The 24,867-nt window shown below is 39.4% G+C and overlaps 1 protein-coding gene across 1 annotated transcript; it reads left to right on the forward strand.

Annotated features, from left to right (window-relative positions):
• The first annotated feature begins 3,959 nt into the window (after positions 1-3,959).
• ap (apterous) lies at positions 3,960-23,539 on the forward strand. The gene is made up of 8 exons (XM_068288055.1): positions 3,960-5,433; positions 9,711-9,925; positions 9,993-10,209; positions 12,184-12,323; positions 21,427-21,600; positions 21,666-21,922; positions 22,195-22,391; positions 22,473-23,539. Exons 1-8 carry the CDS (start codon positions 5,395-5,397, stop codon positions 22,641-22,643), a joined length of 1,410 nt encoding a protein of 469 aa, XP_068144156.1. The 5' UTR covers positions 3,960-5,394; the 3' UTR covers positions 22,644-23,539.
• Positions 23,540-24,867: the final 1,328 nt, after the last annotated feature.

A 24,867-nucleotide genomic window follows, 5' to 3' on the forward strand; every position in this document is an offset into this window, starting at 1 on the left:
TGTGGGTGTGCCCTACAAAGCAACCTTTTGGTGTTCCAAAGTACACACAGAGCAACAGCAACAAAAACTACTGCGACTACGGCGACTCTTTGGCTGCCTCTTCTCTCTGTGTGTGTATGTGTGTGAGCAGGAACCGCAGTTACGTAAATACGAAAATCCGATATTACGTTTCCATTCGTCGGAAAGTGTGTGTGTGTGTGTGTGTGTGCTTGGGTGTGGGTGTATATATAAATATATATATATGTATGTGAATATTTGCTTGTTACACAAGTGCTGCGCTTTGGCACTGCACACTCTAAAGTATGGGAGCTGGGAATGAATCTGGGACTGCGACTGCCCCTGCAACAAAAACAACAACAACGGAAAAAAAACAGAAGAAAACTTTGCACGCAAAACCAAAGCCAAAGCCCTCATTTCGAATCCTTTTAGAAAACACTACAAACCGAAAAACCCAACGGTAGAAGCAGCAGCTACAAAACAAAAATTTGAAATGGCAAATTCAACGGCAAAAGACAAGCAAACTCAAGTCTTTTGGTCTCTCAGTCTGCGTCTCTTGGTGTGTGCATCGTGTGTGGGTGGATGTGGATGTTGATGCATCCAGCAGCCACACCCAATACAAAACGTGCCAGGAAACTGCCATAGCAGCTGCTACCGAATGCCAGAAGCTCTGCTGGCCCTAACCAGACAACAAAAACGAAACAGACATCAGTATAAACTTGGTCTCATCATGGTCGACTGAGTGTTTACCCTGCAGTAAAGTGGGAAATGCTTTACGAACTTTAACTGATATTCCAAGGGATTTCGAAAAGTGAAGACCTTCTGCAAAGCAAAGAACCCACTGAAATTTACTTTGTGTCCGTTATCCGATCTTATATGTATCTCAATCGAATCACATTGCTGGAAACTATTATCGAGTGCCAATATACCCGCCACAAATACCCTATTTGACGATAACAAAGAAATAAAAAACTGAAAACTTGCAGTACATGCAATACGGCACAGAAAATGTTCAAGAGTGTGCCCGGGGCCAGTCAGAGAGTCAGAGTCAGTTGGCAATGGCGGCAGGGTCGATTCGACTGAGGTAGATTGGATGGGAGGAATTGTGGGGGCACTGTGGTGGTGAGGGGGGCCGTAGAGCGGGGCAACGGCGACGACACCACCTTTGTAACTTTCCGCAGACATTCAACACTTTCGAGGAACAAGAAAAATGTAAAAAGCAAATGCAAGTACGAGAAGAGTATCTGAAAGAAAAGAAAAACAGAAGGCAGGAGCCTTCTGGTGAAGGCAACGGGCAAGCAGCAACAACTTTGCAAAAGATTTCAGCACATTGTTGTTTTATGTTCCACTGTATGGGTTGTTGTTGTTGTTGTTAGTGTTGTTGTTGTTATTCAGGCACAATTGCTGGCACATAGCGAATGAGAACGAGCTGAAAGTTTTCAAGGAGCACTTTGGACCTTCTTCGCGCGTCTCCTCTTTTTGCTCTATATGTTTGTTTGTTATATACGCGTTGATGTATAAACATGCCACACAGATACACACACACACACACACACACACCTAGAGAGACATACAGACATAAATGCACACGGCAAGGCAGGTGGAACCCGCAACTCAAACGTAAAACACAGCCAGAGCACTTTTGAATTTTTATTCTGAAATGCGAAACTCAATGACAGCCATCGACAACGATGTCAGCAACAGCAAAAGCAACGGCACCAACATCCCCAACAACAGCCCCACCTCATCCCCCCATCCATGAGCACTCGTTGGAACACATAGAACCCCCTCAACTTGGTCTCCAGCAGAGTCATTGTGGCATAAAAATCACATTGTCAACTTGAGAGCATCTATCAATTCTTTTAATTGATCCTTCTCCGTTTTATTTTTTTCTTCGACATTACCAACGAGGACGAGGACGATGACGACTACGAAGACATCGAAGATGATGACGATGATGGGTGATGAGAATGTTGTTCCCAGGCTCATGTATGTACATATGTATGTATGAATTCCACATGGAAATATGAATGGAGTTGAATTTGAATAATTGCTGCCAAAGAATCGTAGGCTATTTGAATATTGTCAGCCGTAATTGGAATAAGAAAACATATATTTAAATATCCATCAATCATTCGAATCAGCAGGCACAAGTTCATTTATATAAAATTCTAAGCCAACCAGTTGGGAATTACAACTAAAGTCAACCTTATATTTTAGACAACTCTTTATTCAAAGAAATCTCTTTTGAATACATTTGTCACTATATAAAAATTGATATTAATCACAGAGTTTTCAATGATATTATTGAAACTTAATCTCTTAAAAATTAAATTATCAATAACCTTTAATTTAAGTCTTTAAGTTAGGCTAAAAGTCTAAAGTTAATAGTTGCCATTCAAAAAGGTTTCAAATTGCAAAATATTTATATATTTAAATAATAATTTAAAGCATTTTTCGATCAAATTGCATGAATTTACTAACATAATACATTTAAACTGTTGCCAAACAATTTACATATTTTAAGAAATCAAAAGAGAAAAAAAATCAACTTTTACACAAGTATTTAAACATGGAAAGGAGCGGATCCAATTGTAAGAGGTTTTTCCTTATAGACAAACAAAATACCAACAAAATTCGAAAGAAACTACACAATTAGAAGCCTTAAATTTTAATTTCTCTTCTCTTCACTGACTAACACCCCGAAAATCTCTGGTTTTTTGGTAGTGATCAAGAGATCACATCAAGGAAGACCTTAAGTTGGTAGTTTCCACATGATTTAAGGAAGATTGAACAATTGAACAGATCCAAGAGAAGAGGGGCGCCCAAAACAAATTCAGCCCTTGAAATCCATCACTGATTGCAGATACTTCTATATATTAGGAAATGTATACTAAATACGAAAAGCTGACAATGCGAATCCGATACTTACTGCCAAAAAAAAAATGAGAAGAAAGAAACCCCCTGAATACGCCCTCTCCACCTCCCCCCGTTTTCTTACTCTCTAGTCCTCCTAACCCACCTCACACTCTTCTCTGTCCCGTGTCTGAAGCTGGTTGTGTTTCATAAGCCATAAAAGCAACAACAACAAAAACAACAACAATAAGAATGCAGAAGTGGCAGTAGGAGCAGAAAAGAAATCGACAGCAAAAAGAAAAAAAAAAAAAATAAAATAAAAAACTTTAAGAGAAAGATAGAGACAGAGAGAGAGAAAAGGAAGAAAAAAACACAAATAAAAATAAAAGAATAAAAAAAAATATCGTAAAATGCTCCAAAGCAAAAATCTAAATAAATAAGACCTGCTCGATTTTCTTAAAAAAAACTTTTTTTTTGCCTTTTACAGCAGCAGGAGCAGGAGCTGCCGCCGCCGCCGCCGAAGGAGTCCAAGCCCAGTCGCCGCCATAGAGATCCAAAGGCAAACACACAACCCCAACCCCGACAACAACAACAGAATTAACAACAAGAACAGAAGAAACAGGCAGCGACAAGCAAAAGTCTTCTTACTCTTATGTACCCAGCCCAGCAGCCAGCGTCTTCTGTGAGAGAGCACACGTTTATTCCTGTCATGGGGTCCCACTGCTCCCCTTCCCCGACTCCACACTCCCACTCTTGAAGCAAACGCTATGAGCGAAGCGGGGGAGAGCATATGCGGCAACAACACCACGCCCACTTTGAAGAGAAAGAGAGCGACATACTAGCACACACGCAAATGAGCTGAGAGCGCCGCCATTTGCCGCAATGGCAGACAGGGAGAGTAAAAGAGTAGGCAATACGAACCCCCAATACCAGCACCAACACACGCACACACGAGAGTACAGACACACACACACACACAGATACAGACACACAGATACGAACAAACGAACGGCTAGCTACGAGAGACCCAGAGCCAGGGAGGGATTACGTTCGAACGTTCTGAGCAAACATTCCCAGATACGCAGCTCTGCTGACTGGTTGTGTGCACGCGAGAGCTCCGGTTAACGGGTACGGATACGTTTATACGTCGAACACGAAGTCGAGACTGAGGCTTTTGAGCGAAGTCATCGAAACTGTTTTTTGTTGTCGCGTGAAAAGAAACAAGAAAGAAAAACCGTCGTAACTCTCACGTGTGTGCGTGGATCTGGAAAACGTGTAACGCGGAAGTTTTTCCCCATTTGGCAGAGAGCAAAATCTTAGTGGCTGTTTTGCCGCGGGCATTAACCACTACTCTATCACCTTCTGTCTGCAGCACCTTTTAACCTGACCCCCGCCGGCGGCGTTTTGCACGACCTATGACCTACAGGCAGCTGCTTATTTAGTTATCAAAGGAAAAGAAGAAGTCACCTAAAATACGATCGGTGGGATCTGTCGGCAATAAAGAGCTACAAAGCCGAGGCGCATCCGCCTCACTAATGCCTTATCAGTAGCAAACATCTTGGGCTGCCGTACAAACTCGAACCGATCTCCGATGTGTCCTCAAGCAAACACACAAAACATAACGACCCACTACCACTCAATTTGGATTTCGGAGTGCCATTCTCTCGCGCTGTCTCGTAAATTAATGTCATAAATTAATTTGGAACTCTCTCGCTCTGTCTCTCTCACTCGCTGTGTCCGTCGTTGACATTGCAACCGGTGTCGCTTGTCCGTTCGCCGTTGCCATTGCCGTTGCCGCCGTCGCGATCGTAGTCCGTGCGGCCAGGAGCCTATATCTACCAATATCTACCTGACATCGAGTCAAGTGAATTGTGTCTGTGTTTGTGTTGTTGTTGTTGTTGTTGATGGTGCTGTGTGTTTTTTCGTGTGATTGTGTGTGTGTGTCTCCATCATCGTCATCGTCATCGTCATCGTCATCTGTGTGCTCGTGTGTGTGACCCTAATGTTCCTTAAATTACCTTGAATCTAAAAAAATACAAAAAATAATAGAAGATATCGAATCTACATTCATATTTAGTGAATTAACCAATACAATAATAAATCTCAATTTATATACACGCATACACACACACACACACATCTGCAATAAACGCCTTCAAAAGCCAAGCGAAGAATTGTTAAAGTCAAGAAGAGAAGATGCCAAACATGCCAATAAAAGTGCACATAAAATCTTAAGCCCATAAATCGACAACGTTCAAAAGAGTGTTTTCGCCCCAACTCGATCGTAAATTAAGCTGTCTCTATCTGGCAGGTCCAAGTGGCAGCAATAACAATCATACGCAAATACCCAACATAGATATATACAAATTTACATACATACTTATACATATATGCGACAAGTGTCAGGATTAATCAGGACCAATATACCGCCGTAGCCTTCTCCAATACTCAACACGTCAAACGGATAAAAAGCAACGAACATACAACCCGAGACAGACATCATCCTTGGAAATAGACCTCGTGTCATTCCAAAAGACGCACATGGGCGTCTGCACCGAGGAGCGCCCTGTGATGCATTGGGTAAGTTCCAAACCAATCGAGTCAAATGGAATTGGGATTGGGATTGGAGTTGGAGTTCAAATTGGGGGGCAGCGTCCACGATAAGCCCATCAGACATCCCTGTCAACGATTATGCCTGACAAATTTATGAAACATTTCATTTCAACTCATTGTCAGTTGTGATCGTTGGAACACACACTTGACTCAGCATCGGCAGCATCAGCATCAGGTCCACGATCCACACAAAGTGCTGATTAATTTGTGATTTATCTCGCAAACCCGGGTTACCAATGTTATCAATACCAGACCGAAAAGCTAGCACAAACCAAGCACAGCAATGTATGTATATAGCCTAGCCCGGTCCCGGCAGACAACAAATCGAACGGACGGAACGACGCACCGACGGACGGCGACAGCAAAGGCCACTGCCGTACTGATAAGAAACCCCCTTGTGCATTTGGAAATCCACATCGTGGGTAGTATAATTCAAAGGAATTCTCGTACTATGGGGAATTTTGTGTGATTACCAGTGCACTTGATGGTTGTGTTCCCTACACAACAGATCAGATTCAGCTGAGATGAGCTTTTCGAACTCATGAGCTTGCCCACAGCCCAAGGGTATCGTCACAACAATGAGTGTGTCAGAGCAAAGTGTGTTCTGTGCAGTTCAAGCCCATCTTATATTTCATTCCGAAAGTGTGTTGTTTCTACTATCTATCAAGATTGCTTCTATCCGGACATAATCGTCACATTTTATTATCATTAATCTACGATTCGTCCGTATTCCAACTTCAGTGGGATTATTTCTTAGCAAAGTCGAATGAATAATAAGTTCTCTGCACTAAATACACTTTCTTAATATGTTTGATTTGTTAAATTTAATGCAATAATACTTCCAAATCGTATGTTATTCAAGTTCAAGTTAAGTATTGGGTCAGAAATCAGTTGGGCAGATAGAATGAAGAATCTGTAGAAGTTATGTCCCCATATCAGTTATTCAAACAACTTTATTTATATCTTTGGGGCATCTAGGGAGGTCCTGGAAATTTGACTTAATACTTTAGTGACACAATCAAAATCATCAATGAATTGAATACCATTTAACCTTTAATATAACCAAAAGGATTTAATTTTTGGTTAGTTTCTCCTCGACTCTAAAATTCTAATGTGACTGTTGTGATTCCCAACTAGTTTTAGCGTTGATATGTTTAAAATCTACCTGATCCACCTGATTCAAATTGTAGGTTTGGATGATATCTATCAATAATAATTCTAATAACTGGCAATTAGATTGGAATCAATTATTGTCAATTGGACAATAAACCAGGTATCATTATACAACAAGTGAGATACTGTTAATAATAGGATATTGCCGGCAAATTAAGACATAGAAATTTCAGTAAATTTTAACTTAATATTGTTTTATTTGGCTATATAACTGGTTTTATCCAATCAAATGTATTAATTGTAATGTACAAATCAATTGAATAGAGTGTTTAAAATTACTTTTACTTTAAAAGGCAGTAAAGAGCAATTTATATAGTCATTAGTACAAATTTTAAATGAACTCATCGTTTTAAAACTTTGTTGAAATGCTTTTGACTAGAGATTTATGATTCAGAATTCAAAAAAGTTAACAGAAAGCAATTAGATGCCATTTTTAATAGTTTGAATACTATTTGAAAATGAGTAAATCAATCTTTTTGAAAAGTCTCTTAAAAGTTAATTTAAAACTAATTGCGGCACGTGCGAAACACAAGGTTGTCAGTCATAAAAAAGGTTTATATATTATTCCAATTATTGTCATTGTATCCTTTTAGCTGTGAAATTTGCCAAGCCTTTTTCATTCTAACTAATTTGTTTATAAATTAATCAATTAGAGAGGGCTTTGAAATCATTTTGTAGTGTACATTATAAATATTTAATAAATTCAAGCAGCAGTGAGTCCAGATTTAGCTCAAGTCTTTTGTTCCCTGAATGCTGATTGAACCATTACTCGGAAGGCAAAGTAAGGGAGGGTAACAAAAGTAATTCCCCTATGTTCTTTTACTGGAAAAGTTAACTTTATTTAGAATCGCACAATAACGTAAGAACTAAAACTATTGATCGAAATTGTGACCCCTTTTGAAGATTCTTTTTTAGGTATGAAGTTGAAATACCTCATTAGTCTTGTGTCTGATTAGTTATTAGTTATTTTTGACAAATTTAATAAACTTACTATTATAGGGAAATACTTTATCTTCATATTAGATTTATATTTAAGGGTATCATAAAGTTGGTCTTATGTTTGTTTGCTTCTCAGAGAATGACACGTTTCCGACTCCATAATTTATATACATTCTTGATCAGCATAAGAATCTAAGCTTTACCTACAACTATTTCAGTTAGTCCTTAAATAGATCAGAAGTGTTTTCATTTACTATAGATATTGTTTCCATATTTTAAGCCCCAGCAGGTCCTTAGGCCTTTTTTATTATATTTTTTTGCTTGCTTCTTATTTATTATTAAATTTGTGTCCCAGGAAGGGTATTTGAACACAACTTTAATGTAGGGGATTTCCATACTCTTCGATTATCGAATCTCAAACAAGCTGAAGTTTCTTTCAATTGCACTTTTAAGTTAATTTGAAAGGTTTATTATGAAGATTGAATAAATGAAATGGAAAACTAATTCAAAATAAAATTATGAAATTATTCGGGGCAATGTCATACCTAAATATAGGATAGAATTTCATTCGTTTTCACAAAAAACAACAAAAAAAATAAAGGAATATATTTCTATATCAACATTTTAGCTGGATGGGCATTTAAAGAAAAACCTGCCAACCTGTAATTTAATATTAAATTAACCTAAATAAATAATTAAACAACAAAGAGACACACACTTTTCAATGTACAAGCACTTGAATTAAATGATCGAGTTTGCCTAGTTCTTGTTATTAATTTGAAATACTTTGCATATAGTAGAGATACTTGGCTCACCTGTGCTCACACCTGCACACACTCACACACACACACCACATTGGCTAATACGCACTTCTGTAGGTGTCTAGGTGTTTTTTTTGTTGCAATAAGTAACAACATGTTGAGTTGAGGTTGAGTAATGGGAACGCATTTGTAAGAAATGTAGTTATGCCTTGTCAATGGACATTTTTGTAGATAGCAGTTACTATTATGTAGTGATTCAGGCCTAAAAAGCGAAAACCAAAATGGCGAAATTCGAGCCAAGATGGCAGCCAGAAATGCACGACGAATGTTTTGATATTTTCTGCTCTTTTTTCGTTTTTGTTTTTGGCATGAGCCTCCTCATATGTTGTTGTTGTTGTTCCCCTTAAGGTAACAACGTGTTCCTCAAGCAAATACAAGCAAATATGTACATAACAAAATATTTTGTAAATTTCATAAAATCGGCTAAAGCAATACACAAACTCAGACATGGACACAAAACAAAGTGAAGTTTTATTTGTTTCTACAGAGAAAAAATCACAAAAAACGCAAAAAACCTGTCATCCTTCTAACTCACCAAAAAAAAAAAATGTAACTAAAACAAAACAGACCGAGGGAGATGGAGATTGGCGCACAGTTGCAATCTATTTTCAACTAATTAATCAAAAATAAGTAAACTGGAGCATCGATGATTCGTGGCGAGGCGAGACGTGAGCACAACAGAATTGCCTGTATGAGATCTTTTACTTGGCAAATGTGCGACATGATGTCTGTCTGATTTCTGTCCCAAGTCCCAGTCCCCAATCCCCAGTCCGTGCCCTGTCTCTGCCTTTACTCCGCTCTGACAGCATCAGTAGGTACTCGAGAAATATGGTGTTTTTCAATGAATGCACTGGCATCATCATCCTCATCATCCTCATCATCTTCATCATCATCATGAGCATCGTTTGTTCTGGCCTGGGCAATGGCGTATATACATATGTACGTATGTATGTATGTGTGTAGGACCTGTTCTCGTAGGTTTCCCTCATATGTTAGAGTGTCTCAAATGTCGCGCAACGTTTTCTTGGAAAAACGCGAAAAGTTTTTGTTTCTTTAATTGAAATCAACTTTGACTTTGCCTGTGCCGCCATAGCCATTGAAAATTAAATGCACCATTTGGTGAACAGCCTCGAAAATGATTCTCAAAAAAACATTTCAAAGCTGAGTGAGACAGCAATGAGCCATAAGCGTATCTCACATATCGTGCCACTCCCCCTTTGATTATCCTTCTGGGGTTATTTCTTTTTTTTGCCTGTCCAGCCCGACTATTAACATATGCATAAATCCGTTTTTATTGCTCGCAAATTACAGCAGCAGAGCGCAAGATTTCTTGGGCCCGGCGCAAGGGAGAAAAGTCCAACACCACCTGTAGCACATCAAGGGAGCAATCAATGTGGCAGTGCTGCAGGTGCAAATAACAATCACCCATTGTTTCGCACATGCTCCTCATCCTCGTGTCCAGATATTTGTGATCACAGTACAAAGCCATTTGGCAATGCATACGGCAGCAGTGAGTCATTTAGAAGGTAAGCTGAAACCATTCAACTAATCCAAATGGATGAATCTAGCTAATTTGTTCTCCCTGTGGTGCAGCTATGAAACCGCCGATCGCGCCACATTCGAAGACTCCACGGCCAAATTCTCGATTAGCCGCAGTCGCACGGACTGCACTGAAGTCAGTGATGAGACCACATCGGGCATATCATTCAAAACGGAACCCTACGGACCGCCCAGCAGTCCCGAGTCCACCAACGATAGCAAAATAACCCGAAGTTTAGATGATTGCGCCGGCTGTGGGCGACAAATCCAGGTAAGTGCTTCTTCTTTCTAACTATAACAGAATAATAGACAAATATAGATCAATTTACTTAATGGTTTTTCTACCATGCACCCACAGGGTGAAATGGTATATTAAAGTCGCCAAAATGACAGAGGGAACATTTTTAGATCTTATAAAGTATATTTAGAGACGATCTAGATATGTCCGTCTATCTATCTGTCTGTCCGTTCGTCCGTTTGAACAACCATCAAAAAGTTTTTAAAGAAAGCAAATTATAAAAACTCTTTCTGTCTTTGTTATCATCAAATTTATAATTTACAGAAGTAATTAAACATTTAAAACAATAGTAAAACGATTTTTCGGATAATTTTTAAATAATTTTGATTCTTTTTGAGGAGAACAAAGGAAATTATTTATGGTATACTGATAGGAACAATGACAGACGGACATCTAATTGTTGCTTAATTCATATTAATAAAATTTTGTAGCTAAAATACTAAGGTCTAATTTTGATTATCAACAACTGCCTTAAAGACATGGAAAGATAGTGAAAAGAGATAAATTCGAAGTAAGGGGAATTTCAATACATTTTCAAATTAACTTATTTAAGTATATGACTTATAAGTTACTATTCCATACGATTCTCAAGAGCCGGAAACGGTTAAAAATATATAACCGATATTCATTAACTGTTTCTAACTTTTAAAGTTTATACTATTATAAAGGAGTCATAATTTGAAGTGTTTATTCGAATATGAACATTAATTCTTGTAAATTAGAGCAAAGAATTGCTTGTTTTCAAGCTGATGTCAATAGTATTCTTATTATTGAAGTAAAATAGTTGCCAAATCAAAGAAAAACTAAAATTGTCTTTAGACAACAAAACAAAAATGTTGTTTATAATATGTAACAAAGTTAAAAATAATAAACTAAAGCTCAAAATGCGTAGAATTAATGATGAATTAAGTTGAATTGAATTATTTCAAAGTTTTTCTTACTTAGGTTATTGGTTCTCTGTTAAAAATATAACATTAGAGAAAATATTACAATTACAATTATTTTTTTAAATTTATTCAATGAAAGACTTTGCTTAAACTCTAAACTTCAATTCCATTTCGTTTATAATCTTAACATTAAATATACATTCAAATAAGACAATACTTAGTTATAGGATAATATAAGTTTACTGCAGAGAGAAAAAGTTTAGGAAAAACTCTTACAGAAACACTTTAAACTTAAGATCTAATATTTGTTAGCATATTTTAAAGGACAAATACTTTAAAGAACAGTTTTCAATCTGATTGTTGGCCTTTGACCTGAGCCTATGCATAAATAAGATGAACATTTATCAGCTGTTCTTAAAATATTCTATCGAGCTTCAAAATATGCGTTACTTTAAGCAATAAACAATTAAAGTATTGCATAATTTGATCTCGAAACACAAATGTTCTATAAGGATGGATGATTTTAAGATTTAGCCACAGACTTTCACTTTGTGTTTATTGTTTGATTTTAAAAGATTTCCCTTGAGTGCTTTTTATTCTTCCCGAAAACGGCATCAAAATGGAGTTCTTTATTTAAACCGGTTTAAAACCACAGCGAAAAAGGAAGTTTTAGCCATTCTGATTAAGCCATTTCGCTGGATTGGTAAGAAGGGACTATTCTTAGTTAGTATTAAACTCGTCTCTCTCCCACTCTCTCTGTGTTTTCATTAGTAATTATGGAAGTAATGCAAATGTAATCTTCTTAAGCTTAAGAAAAGCTTCTTAATTATTCGAAAGAAGTCGTTGAACTATATTGAATGATGATGGCGGATGCACGTCATAGTTTAGTGTCTATGTAGTTGCTATTATTAAATTAAAATTTCGAGTGTAAGATATCATGTGGTTATAAACTCTTTGTCGGAACCATTATGATCCGCTATACGAATTCATATGTAATCTGTCATTTATGGAATGCACCCCGCCTGACCGCCTCTCCCTCTCTCTCTGTCTTTCTTTGCAGGATCGTTTCTACCTCTCCGCTGTGGAAAAACGCTGGCATGCCAGCTGCTTGCAGTGCTATGCATGTCGGCAACCGCTGGAACGGGAATCCTCATGTTACTCACGTGATGGCAACATTTATTGCAAAAACGATTATTATAGGTAAGTCGCAGGTCGGAGTGCCAAGAGACGACTTCTGGGAAGTGACTTTTACACTTACTCTCAATGAGTGTGTGTGTGTGTGTGTGTGAGTGTGTGTGTGTGTAGGGAATAGGGCGCAATGGGGCCTAAGTCTGATGAATCAGATAAAACCTCAAACCTCCGTGGCAAGACATTGACTAGAAAATGATTGCCAAACACGCAAATGAAATATTTATGCATGCAGCTTTTCCGAAAGCCCAAAAGCCGCCAAGAGCCACCGTCATTGTTTTGCACCACTGTGCGAAGGCTAAGCGTATGACGGTGACGAGGCGAAGCAGACCGCAACGGAGATACCACCAACACCACCAAAACCAAAACACCAATTTCCAATGCCATGCCCATAGACACACTACCAACTCCTCCGCGTGGCTGAATGGGTCTGCGTGTGTTCTGCTGCTTGCATTCCGCTGCATTCTCAAGAACGCTCACTCACCTCGGCGCACGCTACCCCTACGACCAAGACGGCTAAGATGTGGCCTGAATGTGAGGCCTGAAACCCTGGTTGACACTCTTTGCTTGGGTGGGTGCCTACCGCTCTCTTCATTGTTTGTGTCCACTCCCCTCTGCTCAGGTCGGAGTGCCTACTTTGTAGTGTGGAAATAGGAAGCTGCAGCAATGCAATTTCACGCGCTGCAACAAAACACGCGAGAATAGCGCATCGACAAAATGGAAACAGAAACAGGTTATAATTATACCAAAAAATATCCAGATCCGCTGGCATTTCCTTCAATTGTATGAATTGTATTCCCTCCCATTTCCACCTCTCAGCGTTTTGTTTGTAAACTCTTCTGGAGGAGAAGGAGGGGAGGAGGAGGAGAAGGCAGCAACACCTGCCTTGAAACTGCGTAAATCAGAAAAGTTTATCATTGATGCGGTGCACCGAAAAACTACAAATATTCTCTCTCAACTTTTGCCTTCTGCTCGGCGTACCATAAATTCAATGCAAGTCACGCTCGTCACTCGTATTTCCTCTCAAATGATTCTTGTGACATTTATTACCGCTCCATATTTCAAAATATATGTATGTATGCATCATCGTAGTCGGATTCCCAGTTGCCATAGCCCGTTGCCGTCGGAGATGGAGTCGGAGTCTGCGGCTGTGGCTGCAACTGCAACTGGGGTCGGTTTTTGGTATGAGTATCTGTGTCTTGTTTGTGGCGCAACCGCTTCGCTCCGCTTCCACTCTCACTCACTCACTCACACACACACACACAGACGGGTCGGATCTGGTCTGGATCTGTCAGCTTTTTCTTTTGGGGGGGATGCGCTTGGCGACCGCCATGTCATGTCATACACAATCCATTCCGCCGTAATGTTTCATTTCGTTTCGTTTCATTCCGCCGGCTTTGGCATTATCAATCAAATCGAAACCCGTGGCCATGGAGCGACCTCTTATCCCCCTTCTCCATTGTCATTCTCTCTCTATCTATCTCTCTCCCTTTCTCTTATCATACACATTTTCTCTTGATTTATATTGCACATGTCAAATATATGACAACGCCGAGTCGGGAGCAACAGCAAAATTTATGCCCTATGCACCGTTAACTGTATGTAAATCTTGTGGGTGTTTTCGGGTCGCAGAGTTGGAATGGGAATAGGGATGACGATGATGATGATGATGATATTGGGGACCAGGCACAGGGATTCCAATGAACCAACATCAACGCATCCAATGAAATAAATTCATGTTTTGTCAAATTGAAAAGCAAAAAATAACAACAACAGGGAACGGCGCGGCGCGGCGAAGCGTCGGTGGGCATAAAAACTCATATAAAATATCGCATACAAGTGAAACATATGTTTTTCCCATGCTTTATATGGAAATAACGAAAAATGAAATAAAAATAAAAATCATATATTTAATACACGCTTGAATTGGATGGCATGCAAAGCCCATCAATTGCCAAGTAACAAGTCACACAGAAACAAAAACAAAACAAACAAACTTTTGAAATACTTTACGAAAGTGACTTTTAATTAGACTTTAGGTGATTTGCCCTATTCAAGTGGTATTAAAATTTCATTCATGTGTGCTGATGGCATTAGTTTTTCTAGATTTTACATTATTTGTAAGTTTTTTTTGGCAAAACATTAAATATTTCATAAAAAGCTTTATTTAAATTGAAAATATCAGTACAATTAAAGATACTTCTTACATTCAGTTTATATACATTCAGTTATTCTCATCTGTAACATTCTATTACTCATAGATGCTAAGTATATAAACAGATGAAAGTGAAATTCAAAATAGAGGGAGATGCAAATATTAATTCTTGATTATAGATTTTTAAAATATATCGAAATAGGGCAAAGGATATCTATGTCTTTTGTTGTTGAACTAATCTGACCCGACAGATATTGGACTAACACTGTTTAGACCAATTCTAGCAAAAATATTTATCTTAAAATTTAGTAACAAGTCTTCTTTAGTGAGGAACACTTATCTTAAAATTCACTGTTTGGTCCTATACTGGTTAAAATAATATAACTTTGACATATTTCAATTTAGTTCAACTCAATTTACTTCATTAGTTTGTAAGAATATAATACTGAAAGGATATCTAAGGTCTTTCGATCATTTCTCGTAAATTATTTCAAGTCAAATATAAGGTGGGCCAAAAGAAGTCATCCGATGTTATTTGGTTCTATATTTGGCTATAGATATCTGGCTATACTCATAGGATGAAATGGTATATCAAAGTCGCCTAAATGTATGTAACAGGCAAAAAGAAGCTTTTCCGACCCCATAAAGTATATATGTACAAACCTACATATATTCTTGATCAGCATCAACAACCGATTCCGTTCCTTCCGTCCGTCCGTTTTAACACCTAGATCTCAGAGACTCTTAGAGCTAGAGTCACCAAATTTAGTACGTAGACTCGTGTGGCAGCAAAGGTGGTAAAGTTTACTTCAAATTTTCGCCACGCCCACTTCCGCCTCCGCTATTTCAACAAACTCGATTTTCTTAAAGACTATAATATCTAGACTCATCAAATTTGGTATGAATAATCCTTTAGTAAGCGCGCAGACATTAATTATTTGAAAATTTAGCCACGCCCACTTATGATAAAACCTATTACTACTTTTATCTATATTTGAATATGTTTTTTATTAGTTTCTATCCACAATTATTCTTATGAGTTTCTTTCTTTGGCATAATATCATGATTATGTCCTAATTTTGTAGCTTAAATATCAAATTTGGTAGATTTTGCAAACAAAAAAAGAATAGAAAAGAATAAAGAATAGAAAGTGATTGAGATTCTCTAACAAAAAAGTGTGGTATAATTTATAATTTAAGATTAGTTTTGAAGCATATCTTTAACCCGTAGTAGGTTAGAATTATATATAGATTATCTTTGACCTAGTAAAAACACAATCTAGAAACTTAATTATATACACCTTTAGCCATTAGTTTTTGGACTAATCGCTTTTGTTTATTGCTTAAACTTTTTAATTTTCAAAACACAGAAAATCTTAAAAACAATTTTAAAAAAATAATTCTCTATACAATCTGTTCTTTAACCCTGAAAGCCGAACAAATAGTTTTGAGAGATTGTTTAAAAAGTTACATTCTAAGTGAAGATGAAATTTTCATTGTACGCAAATGAAGTGAATCAACCCATTATTTACTTATTTATTAACTAAATTAAGATTTTGACATCAAGTGACATGACCAGATTTACTATAAGTTTCGCAAAAAAAGAAATGATTATAAATTTGAGAAGAGAAGAGAAACCACAGAATTTGAAACGACCTTCATTGGTGGAAACCATTGGTAATTGGTTCACAGTGGAGCACTTAGTGCCTAAGATGCCAATTTGCCGGTGAACAAAATATCCGATAAGCTCTAAAACATATGTTCACCTGGGCTACCAGTTGACCAGAAATACATACAAGCATATTTTACATAGATATGTATATGTATATTCACTTTTTGTCTCTCACTAATCTCGTCATCAAAACACATGTTCGGCATCGCCACACCGCCTCCGTTAGCCATTGCCAGTTCCAGTTCTGTGGACGGTGGTGCTGCTGCCATCGAGACCAGGCCAAGAGACCCGTTCATAATTTCGTTGTTTAGGTTTTAAGCTCTCAAAGCAAATAATTGGATTGTTGTGGATTATACGACACCGTTGCAGTTGCATGGTAAGCTTCCCGCTCTGTTGGTATCCGATCGTCGCTATGTTCCCCCAACCCATTCCCATTCCCTTCCCTTCCCTTGACTTGTCCCCCCTTTCTCAATGAAATTTTTACAATCATGCAGCACCACCGTGTGTACCTGTTTTGCTATGCAATTCTTGTTTTTTCCTACCCATGCCACTCGACAGTTGGACAGACCGACGAAGGAGAAGAAATAAAAATTGTATACTGTCACCTCATTTCTGCATATTTCGTGGCCACATCTCGTGGACAGTGTCATAAAAGTCCAAGCAGCAAGTGCTTATCTATCACGATGATGTTATACTGATGGCAATAACGGATAAGGCCAGTTGGATTTATCAGGCGACCGAGGACAGACCGAGTAGACATATAGGCAGGTGGCCTGTACAGTGAGGCTTCTTCTTTCCGTACCCCCAATAAACTGTATTTCGATGCAAGCCCAGTGTTATAAGTTTTATCTCTATATTGGGGACTGGGGATTGGCTTTTCATTCATTGAGAGGAACGAGAACTCATCCACTGATTGGCTTCGTTATCAGAACTCCACTCGAATGGGTTTTTTTTCCTTTTCATTTTTGGGGTGAAGACTAAAAAATGTCTTAATCAACAACAACAACGTCGTTCTCTACCTCTCTGACGATGATGGGGGGACACGACCAGTGACCAGAAGTAGGCAAGTGGAATAAAAATAAAGAAAAAAAAAAAAAAAAAAAAAAAAAGTTTGGCATAAAATGTTTACAGTTTTGAAAGTCAGCCAAGCGCGTCCATTTAATTGTGGCCAACGAGCAGGAGACTCGAGCACCGAATTTACGACCACTCTGAAATCGCGCGTTATGCAATAAAATAATTTCTTGTAGCCCCGTAGATACAGATAGATATAGAGATAGCCGAGATGGAAAGCAACCCAAAATTTCTGGAATCTAAAAAAAAAAAAAAAGAAAACGTTAAAGAATTCATTAAGTAAACAGTGCAAATGGCATGAGTATTAACTTGAGGGGGTCCAAAACCTCTGACGAAAAAAAAAAAATAATAAAAGAAGGCCCAGAGCGTTTGAAATTGAAAAACAACCAGACAACTGGAAACAACAACAACAAGAACAACCCAGGTCAAGCAGTTTAACGATTCAATCTCATGAAGGTTTTGTTTTCTTCTTCATTTTTATGTTCTAGCCAGGGGCCGCCTTGGCCGCCCCCAAAGCCAAGACGAAAAAACGGTAGGCATCTACCTCAAAAACCCTCTTAGAGTCGTCTTCGCCTTGTGTTGGCGTCGTCAGAAGATTGAGCAAAAGTTCAGGTTGTTGGAAACATGCACACAGAACCACAACAACAACAAAAAGTCTGAGAAAAAAGCGCAGTATTTATATTTTATGAGCACTTGTCAGCAGTGCCGTGTCCCATGTAGCGCCGCAATATCACTACTACCTACAATGGGCCCCATCGCCTAAATATGTAAACAGAAAATATCTAAAACAGAAAATTAAAATCACAGTAGATTCAATAAATGGGTATCCTTGGGCTTCTCCATTGTGATGGAAAGGTTCCTCCCTCTCCTCCCCCTCCTCTTTAGCCTTGATCATGAGGCACCGCAGGCCATTCGCTTGGTTAAACTTTTCTGGACACTTGCAGCTGGCAGAGATGGGAAGAACAAATATAAAAAAGAAGTAAAAGAACAAAAAAAAAAAACTATTCACAGCGCGCAACGCGATAATTAAAATGTTTAATGGGCATCTTAAAAAATCATTTTACGCCGAAATGATATGATAGAGACAGTGAGCAGGGCGGAAGGGAGGGGGGATAGATAGGTCGAAAGGTATGAAAGGTAATCTAATCAGCTCGACTATAAAATTATAAACACAATTTCACTGAGCATAGACTGGGGCAGGGGATGGGACTGGTCTTCTTTAGTTTTCTTGGAAGCCGGAAAACTCCCATTAAAGAACGTTTAAATATGTAAATCAAATTGTTTTACTATTGAGACCGTTCATGCTAATGGTCAGCACCACACAAAGGGCACAAAGGGCTTAGGAGATCGTTTGTTTATGCCACCGCAAACCTCAACGAAAAGACAACAAACCCGAACTAATTTTCCAGGGCATTTAACACGTAAAAAACACAAATATATAGAAATCTCTTTCGAAGAGGATTTATCAATGGCTTGCGAGAGTCACAACAAAACCAAAACATAACACACATTACCAGTAAGAAAAAAATGCAAATAATTATTGTATAAGTTTAGTTAGGGAGAGGGAGAACCTAGAATCGAATTATCACCATGGGATGTCCAGAGCCCTTCCCTTGGTTCAAGGAGAAACTCTCACGGCAGCAGCATTAAAAAACGAATACGAAATATTTGCAAAATGCATTGAACGGGGTTTATTTTCTGGGGTGATGTTTGGGATGGATGGGGGGTTTTTAGGTAGTCCGTGCTGCTGGGAAATTCAAAGTTGCAGCCCCCGATGATGTTGTTTTTGTTGCTGTTGTTGTTTGTCCTCCTCCCGGTGTTGTTGTATGTAATCGGAAGAGCCAGAGAACCAGCGGGTGGCACTTGAAACTTTAGCCTGAGAGCATCGCAGCGCAAAACAGCGCCGTCGCCGCTCAATCCCAATCCCGATCCCTCAACGCGTTACAAATGCTCTCACGTTACAAAACGTGGCCGACGTCCCTGCCGGTTGCGCCACACGTCGGTTTTACACTTCACTGTGCAGGAGTGGTGCACTCCTTCTTAGCCTAGCCGTATTCATAGGTACATATACATATGTATATACAGAGTGGTATTCCGCCTTCCAAACAACCAGAGTGTTCTTCTCTCTCTTTGTCTCTTGTCTTTAGCTGCCTCGGTCTATTCAGGTTTTTGCTGCCCATCGAGATCAGGCCATCGAGTGGCCGCGAGTGGCCCATTGCAGAGTGGAACGCTGTGCGCCACTTAACCACGATTTCGATGGTGGTGCTGCTGTTATCGTTATCATTTCAGACGCAGACGCTTGCAACTTATCTATTTGCGTAATCAGAGGCAACAAAAAACTTGACTTTTCTGCTACAGTAACATTAAATATGAGACAGATACGTATAGACACGACAATACATATCAGACAAAAGGCATCTGCATAGTGACACAAACACACACACACACACACAGAGTCCTCTTAGTCCTTCCCCCATCACAGATGTGAGGCAATCTGAGTGGGTTACGCCTACTCTGCTGAACGTTTTCGGGTCACAACGAAACAAGTGCAGGATACTGAACGATCCGATGCGGTTAACCGAGGTAGTTGATGTACTGGACTCGGTGCCGGGTCTCAGGATTGATGTGGATGTGGATGCGGATATGTGGTGGGAAATAGTAGTCGTAACTGCGGCCAGCTCAGCAACGCCAGAAGCCAAAACAGCTTCGGGGGCACACAAAAACACAGACATATCCACATATCCGTGTAGATATATCTACATACATCACAAAGCTGACGTTGCGGTTGAGTTTGGGAGGCTGGGAGCTGATTGGGAGCGGAATGGGTCGCTCGGTCGGTCGGTCCAGTGTTAGTGTGTGAGAGTATCAGATTTCGAGCGTCGAAAACATAATCATATATTAGGCGTTGTCACTTTGACATTTTGCCTGCTCTTTTACATGGCAATAATCATAATTCATTTTTCTGTTGCTCTCTCGCGCGGGTCTCTGTGTTACTTTTTGTTCCCGGGAGGGGGCGCAAGGGGCGTGTCAGCAGCGACGGCTGGGGCCCCATGAAATAAAGTCTGCAGAGGCTGTGGCCTGAAACAGTTTTATGAGTTGGTAGCAGGCCCAGCGTCGCATGTTGACGCTGCCTGCTGCATCCATGTTTAATATTATTTATGGGGCTTACGTCTTGCTCAGCGCAAGGTACACACATACCCCGAAAAAAAGGGGCGGGGGCAGCGGAGGGCAGATGTAGACTGGAGACGATCCAAGTGAAAGATCGGGTGAGAGTCCATCGTCGCCGTCGCCGTCGGAGCCTTCCTTGTTGTGGTGTAGCTACAAGATGTGCTACAAGGCAATGTGACAAAAATCTCAGCGCCTCATCCCAAATAATTTTCAACCAAAATGAACACACACACACACAGACAGAGAGAGAGAGAGAAAGAGAGAGTGTGAGGTATGTGGGGATCTTAAAGTGCGCTCTATATATGAATATGATAAATTTATATGGAATTGTTTTTGGTGTCTACTTGTTGGTGGAGCTGGAGCAAGGAGCTGCCTAGGCCCCCTTCTCGGACGACAAAATGTGAGAATGAGTCTGTTGAGCGAAGTTGAAGTTGAAGTGAAATGCGCCAATTATTTTGATTAATGTCAAAGAAATCGCGTGTCTCGTGCATTTGATGTTTCATTTCCTTTTTTTTTTTTTGCTTTGCTTTTGGCTACATAGTCTCCAGCATAGTCCATAGTCAATGGCAAATGGCAATGGCAGGCTCATCATTTTTGGCACGAAACCAGCAAAGAGCAAGCAGCAACTCCCCAATGATTATGGACCTCGATGTTGGTAATCTTTGATCTGTCATTTGCGAAAGTGAAAACAGTAGCCCAAGATGATGATGATGTTGGGTGATGACTGGGATGACGATGAGTAGGCGTTTGCCGGCCACTCATTGTCAGATCGAAGAATCCAAATCTCTATCTGTCTGGGATGCCCCATGATTACTATTACTGAGTTGGCGCGGGTTGTTTCCTGCCAAACATGTTATTACTTAAGAAATCATAATTTAGTGGGATGTATTTGGGTTTTGAAGTTTTCGAAATATTTCTCATCATCATCCTATATAATTGTGCTAGCCCAGAGAGAGTGAGTGGGGGCTGAGGTCGATTGGAAGTGGAATTTAACCACTTTTGATTGTGTTAATGACATTCCCCTACTTCTTCTTCTTATTATTATTGCAGTTTTTTCGGTACTCGTCGATGCTCGCGCTGCCTGGCCTCCATTAGCTCCAATGAGCTAGTGATGCGTGCCCGCAATTTGGTCTTTCATGTCAACTGCTTCTGCTGCACGGTCTGCCATACCCCGCTCACTAAAGGCGATCAGTATGGCATAATCGATGCCCTCATATACTGCAGGTGAATACCTTGAAGTTCTCCTTGTTATTCAACATAATTAACCTTTCTATGATTACCACTATTAGAACCCACTATAGCATCGCAAGGGAAGGAGATGCCGCCTCATCCAGTATGAGTGCCACATATCCATATAGCACGCAATTCGGTTCACCGCACAACGACTCCTCGAGTCCACACTCGGATCCCAGTCGAAGTATTGTTCCTACGGGCATCTTTGTGCCCACATCGCATGTCATCACCGGACTGCCACAGCCGGCGCGTCAAAAGGGTAGACCGCGCAAGCGTAAACCCAAGGATATTGAGGCGTTCACCACGAATATAGGTGGGTACACACTACTACATGCTGCAAAACGATTGTAAAAAACTCAAGCCATAAAAGCAGCAAGAGGAGCATTGGGCATGCTGTTCTTGTGGTCTTGGTCTTGGTCGTGGCTGTGGCCGTGGCCGTGGTCTTTATAGCCACTACGATCTGGACATGGGGCATGGGTGATGGCGCCAATCATCAGCAGCAGCAGTCGCAGCCATAAAACGGCGGACTGCTTGGGGAATGAGACGCTGTAAAATGAATACATACGAATTTTTGTTGTTTTGCAGATCTCAACACCGAATATGTGGACTTTGGGCGCGGTTCCCACATGAGCGCTTCATCGCGTACCAAACGTATGCGTACATCGTTCAAGCATCATCAGCTGCGCACCATGAAGTCCTACTTTGCCATCAATCACAATCCCGACGCCAAGGATCTGAAACAGTTGTCGCAGAAAACTGGTTTACCAAAGAGAGTCCTACAGGTAAGTGGCCTTGATGATGGACCTAAACACAGATTAGGTTGATGACAGTTACTAAATAAACTCCTATATCTTCTTCAACAGGTATGGTTTCAGAACGCCCGGGCAAAATGGCGCAGAATGATGATGAAACAGGACGGAGGACTGATGGAAAAAGGCGATGGCACTTTGGACCTGGATAGCATTTCTGTGCATAGTCCCACATCATTCATAATGGGCGGTCCGAATAGTACTCCGCCACATAATATGGACTAACAGCTGCTGAGGGAGAATCACGAGACATCCGCCTACGGACTGCAGCTCGCCAATGACAATTGCTCCTGTCCCGAACGAAGCTAAACAACAAAAGAAAAGCAAAAGGATATCGAATCAGACTACTCCATGTCACTCACATGGATGGATAATACCCAAATATATACATACATATTATGTCTAAAGAATGATGTTGTTAGACAAAAGCTGCTAGCTGTTGAAATGCGCATATATATATATATATGTCTTTATATATATCTGATATGTATTTTTGTAGCTGCTTCTAGCCCATAACGCCAGCACTTTGCCCCGACAACTATGATTACTGGGTTTCAGAGAGCTCCAGAACTCCGCCGTTGGCTTTCGTTAGCATCAAAACTCCAAGGTCCTCAACTCCATCCCCCACCCTCCGATACCTACCTACCTTCGTCACCAAGTTGTTTCTATAATTCTATCGTTCATTTGTAAATATGTACTGGAACCTTATAGCATATGTATTTGCCTAGACACACGGATATTGTTAATATTATTATACATAGCATAAACATTAGACTATATACATATGTATGTATGCACGTATATATGTATATCTATATATGTATACATATAAATTTAATATTTATTGCCCAGATTTTATAGTTAGAGATGAATTTAGTTTAACGAGAAACGATCTATATAAATACAAAAACAAAAACAAAAATAGTGCATATATCGTAGTATTACTATTTGCTTCGCAAAACGCTGAAAATAACACACAAAAACCCAATCCAGAGATCAAGTTATGAGCAATGAAGGAAACGCAATTGAAGCAAAGTATATAAACAGAGAGATTTGTACTTACAAATAGTTTAAACCATAAGTCGTACCATAGAAGCCAAATAAAAATTATTAAAACAAAAGTCCAAATTCTTGATTTACTCATCGGATTTTAGCCAAAGCGATCAATAACAGCTTTCACTTTCTCCAAATATAACAAAAACTGTTTGGAAAAATGTAAGTACACATGAATTCAATGGAAATTCGCTTTTCTTCCCAGTCATTTTAGATTTTTCTAAATTCAAAATTTATAATAATATATACCATGCACCAACTGACTTAAATACCTTATACTATCTCGTTCACTCTTACCAACACTTAAGCCCACTAGCGCCGCCACTAACCTACGGCCAGTTTCACCCTTATGGACACTTCTTACGATTATTTGGTATCTTTCTAGTTCGATATTAATAAAATTTGGTTGGTTGGTAAGAATCAGTAAGATTAATAAGTGTTCTGAATCCGTTTTTTCTAACTTATAGATACGGAAGTGGGCGTGGCAAGACTTTTAAACAAAAAACTCTGGGCGCCGACTAAGCCATGATATACGCCAAATTTAAAGTCTGTGTCTAATATAGTCTTTGAGAAAATTAGGTTTTATCTAATTTACGGCGGCGGAAGTGTGCGTGGCAAAAATTTAAAATAAACTTGATCATTGTACACACTACACGAGTCTACATACCAAATTTGGTGGCTCTCGCTTTTATAGTCTCCGAGATCCAGGTGTTCATACGGACGGACGGACATGGTTAGTTCGTCGTGTCGGCTGTTGATGCCAATCAAGAATGGGTTCGGAAAGGCTTCCTTCTGCTTCCTTTCCCTTCCCTATGGGTGCATGGAAAGAAAAACTAATTTGTTTGACTGAATTAATAAAAGTTACAAATTATTAATAATTCTGGTCTTGGGAACACTTCTCAAGCAAGCAAGTAAATTTGTTCATTTGAAGTTTGTTTCGAGAGTAATTTTTATTTCAAACCCTAAAAGTAGGTTAAATGGTGAAATGATATATTATCCTCCGTCTATATAAATACCTAGATCTCTCGAGCCTACAAAAGCGAGAGTCGCAACATTTGGTATATTGACTCGTGTGGCTTAAACGCAACTCGCGTTTATTTCAAATTTATTACTACGGCCCGCAATCATATTTTCTCCTGAAGTTATATTAGTACAAGATTTATAAGATTATTTGAAAAATGTGCCAAAAAACTATCTCGAAAACGGTGTTTAAGACAGATTTTAAGTTCCTCGAAATCAATCAACCAAATTGGAGGTCCATCAATGTCATTTCTAGTATATACTATATGCGTATTGTCTCCCCACATAAATGTCACATGAATAGTAAGGTATTGACTTGGTCTTTGTATTGATACATTATGTAATCATTTGGCAGAAAGATATTATGGTCGAAAAA

The sequence above is a fragment of the Drosophila tropicalis genome, unplaced genomic scaffold, assembly GCF_018151085.1.
Source record: "Drosophila tropicalis isolate 14030-0801.00 unplaced genomic scaffold, ASM1815108v1 contig_573, whole genome shotgun sequence".
In the NCBI taxonomy this organism is placed as follows: Eukaryota; Metazoa; Arthropoda; class Insecta; order Diptera; family Drosophilidae; genus Drosophila; species Drosophila tropicalis.

Bases quoted from the DNA above. Each gene is read 5' to 3' on its own strand.
- ap (XM_068288055.1), top strand. From the start codon at position 5,395: ATGGGCGTCTGCACCGAGGAGCGCCCTGTGATGCATTGG. The intron at 10,210-12,183 runs GTAAGTGCTTCT...CTTTCTTTGCAG, and splicing joins GCTGTGGGCGACAAATCCAG to GATCGTTTCTACCTCTCCGC. The intron at 21,923-22,194 runs GTGGGTACACAC...GTTGTTTTGCAG, and splicing joins GGCGTTCACCACGAATATAG to ATCTCAACACCGAATATGTG.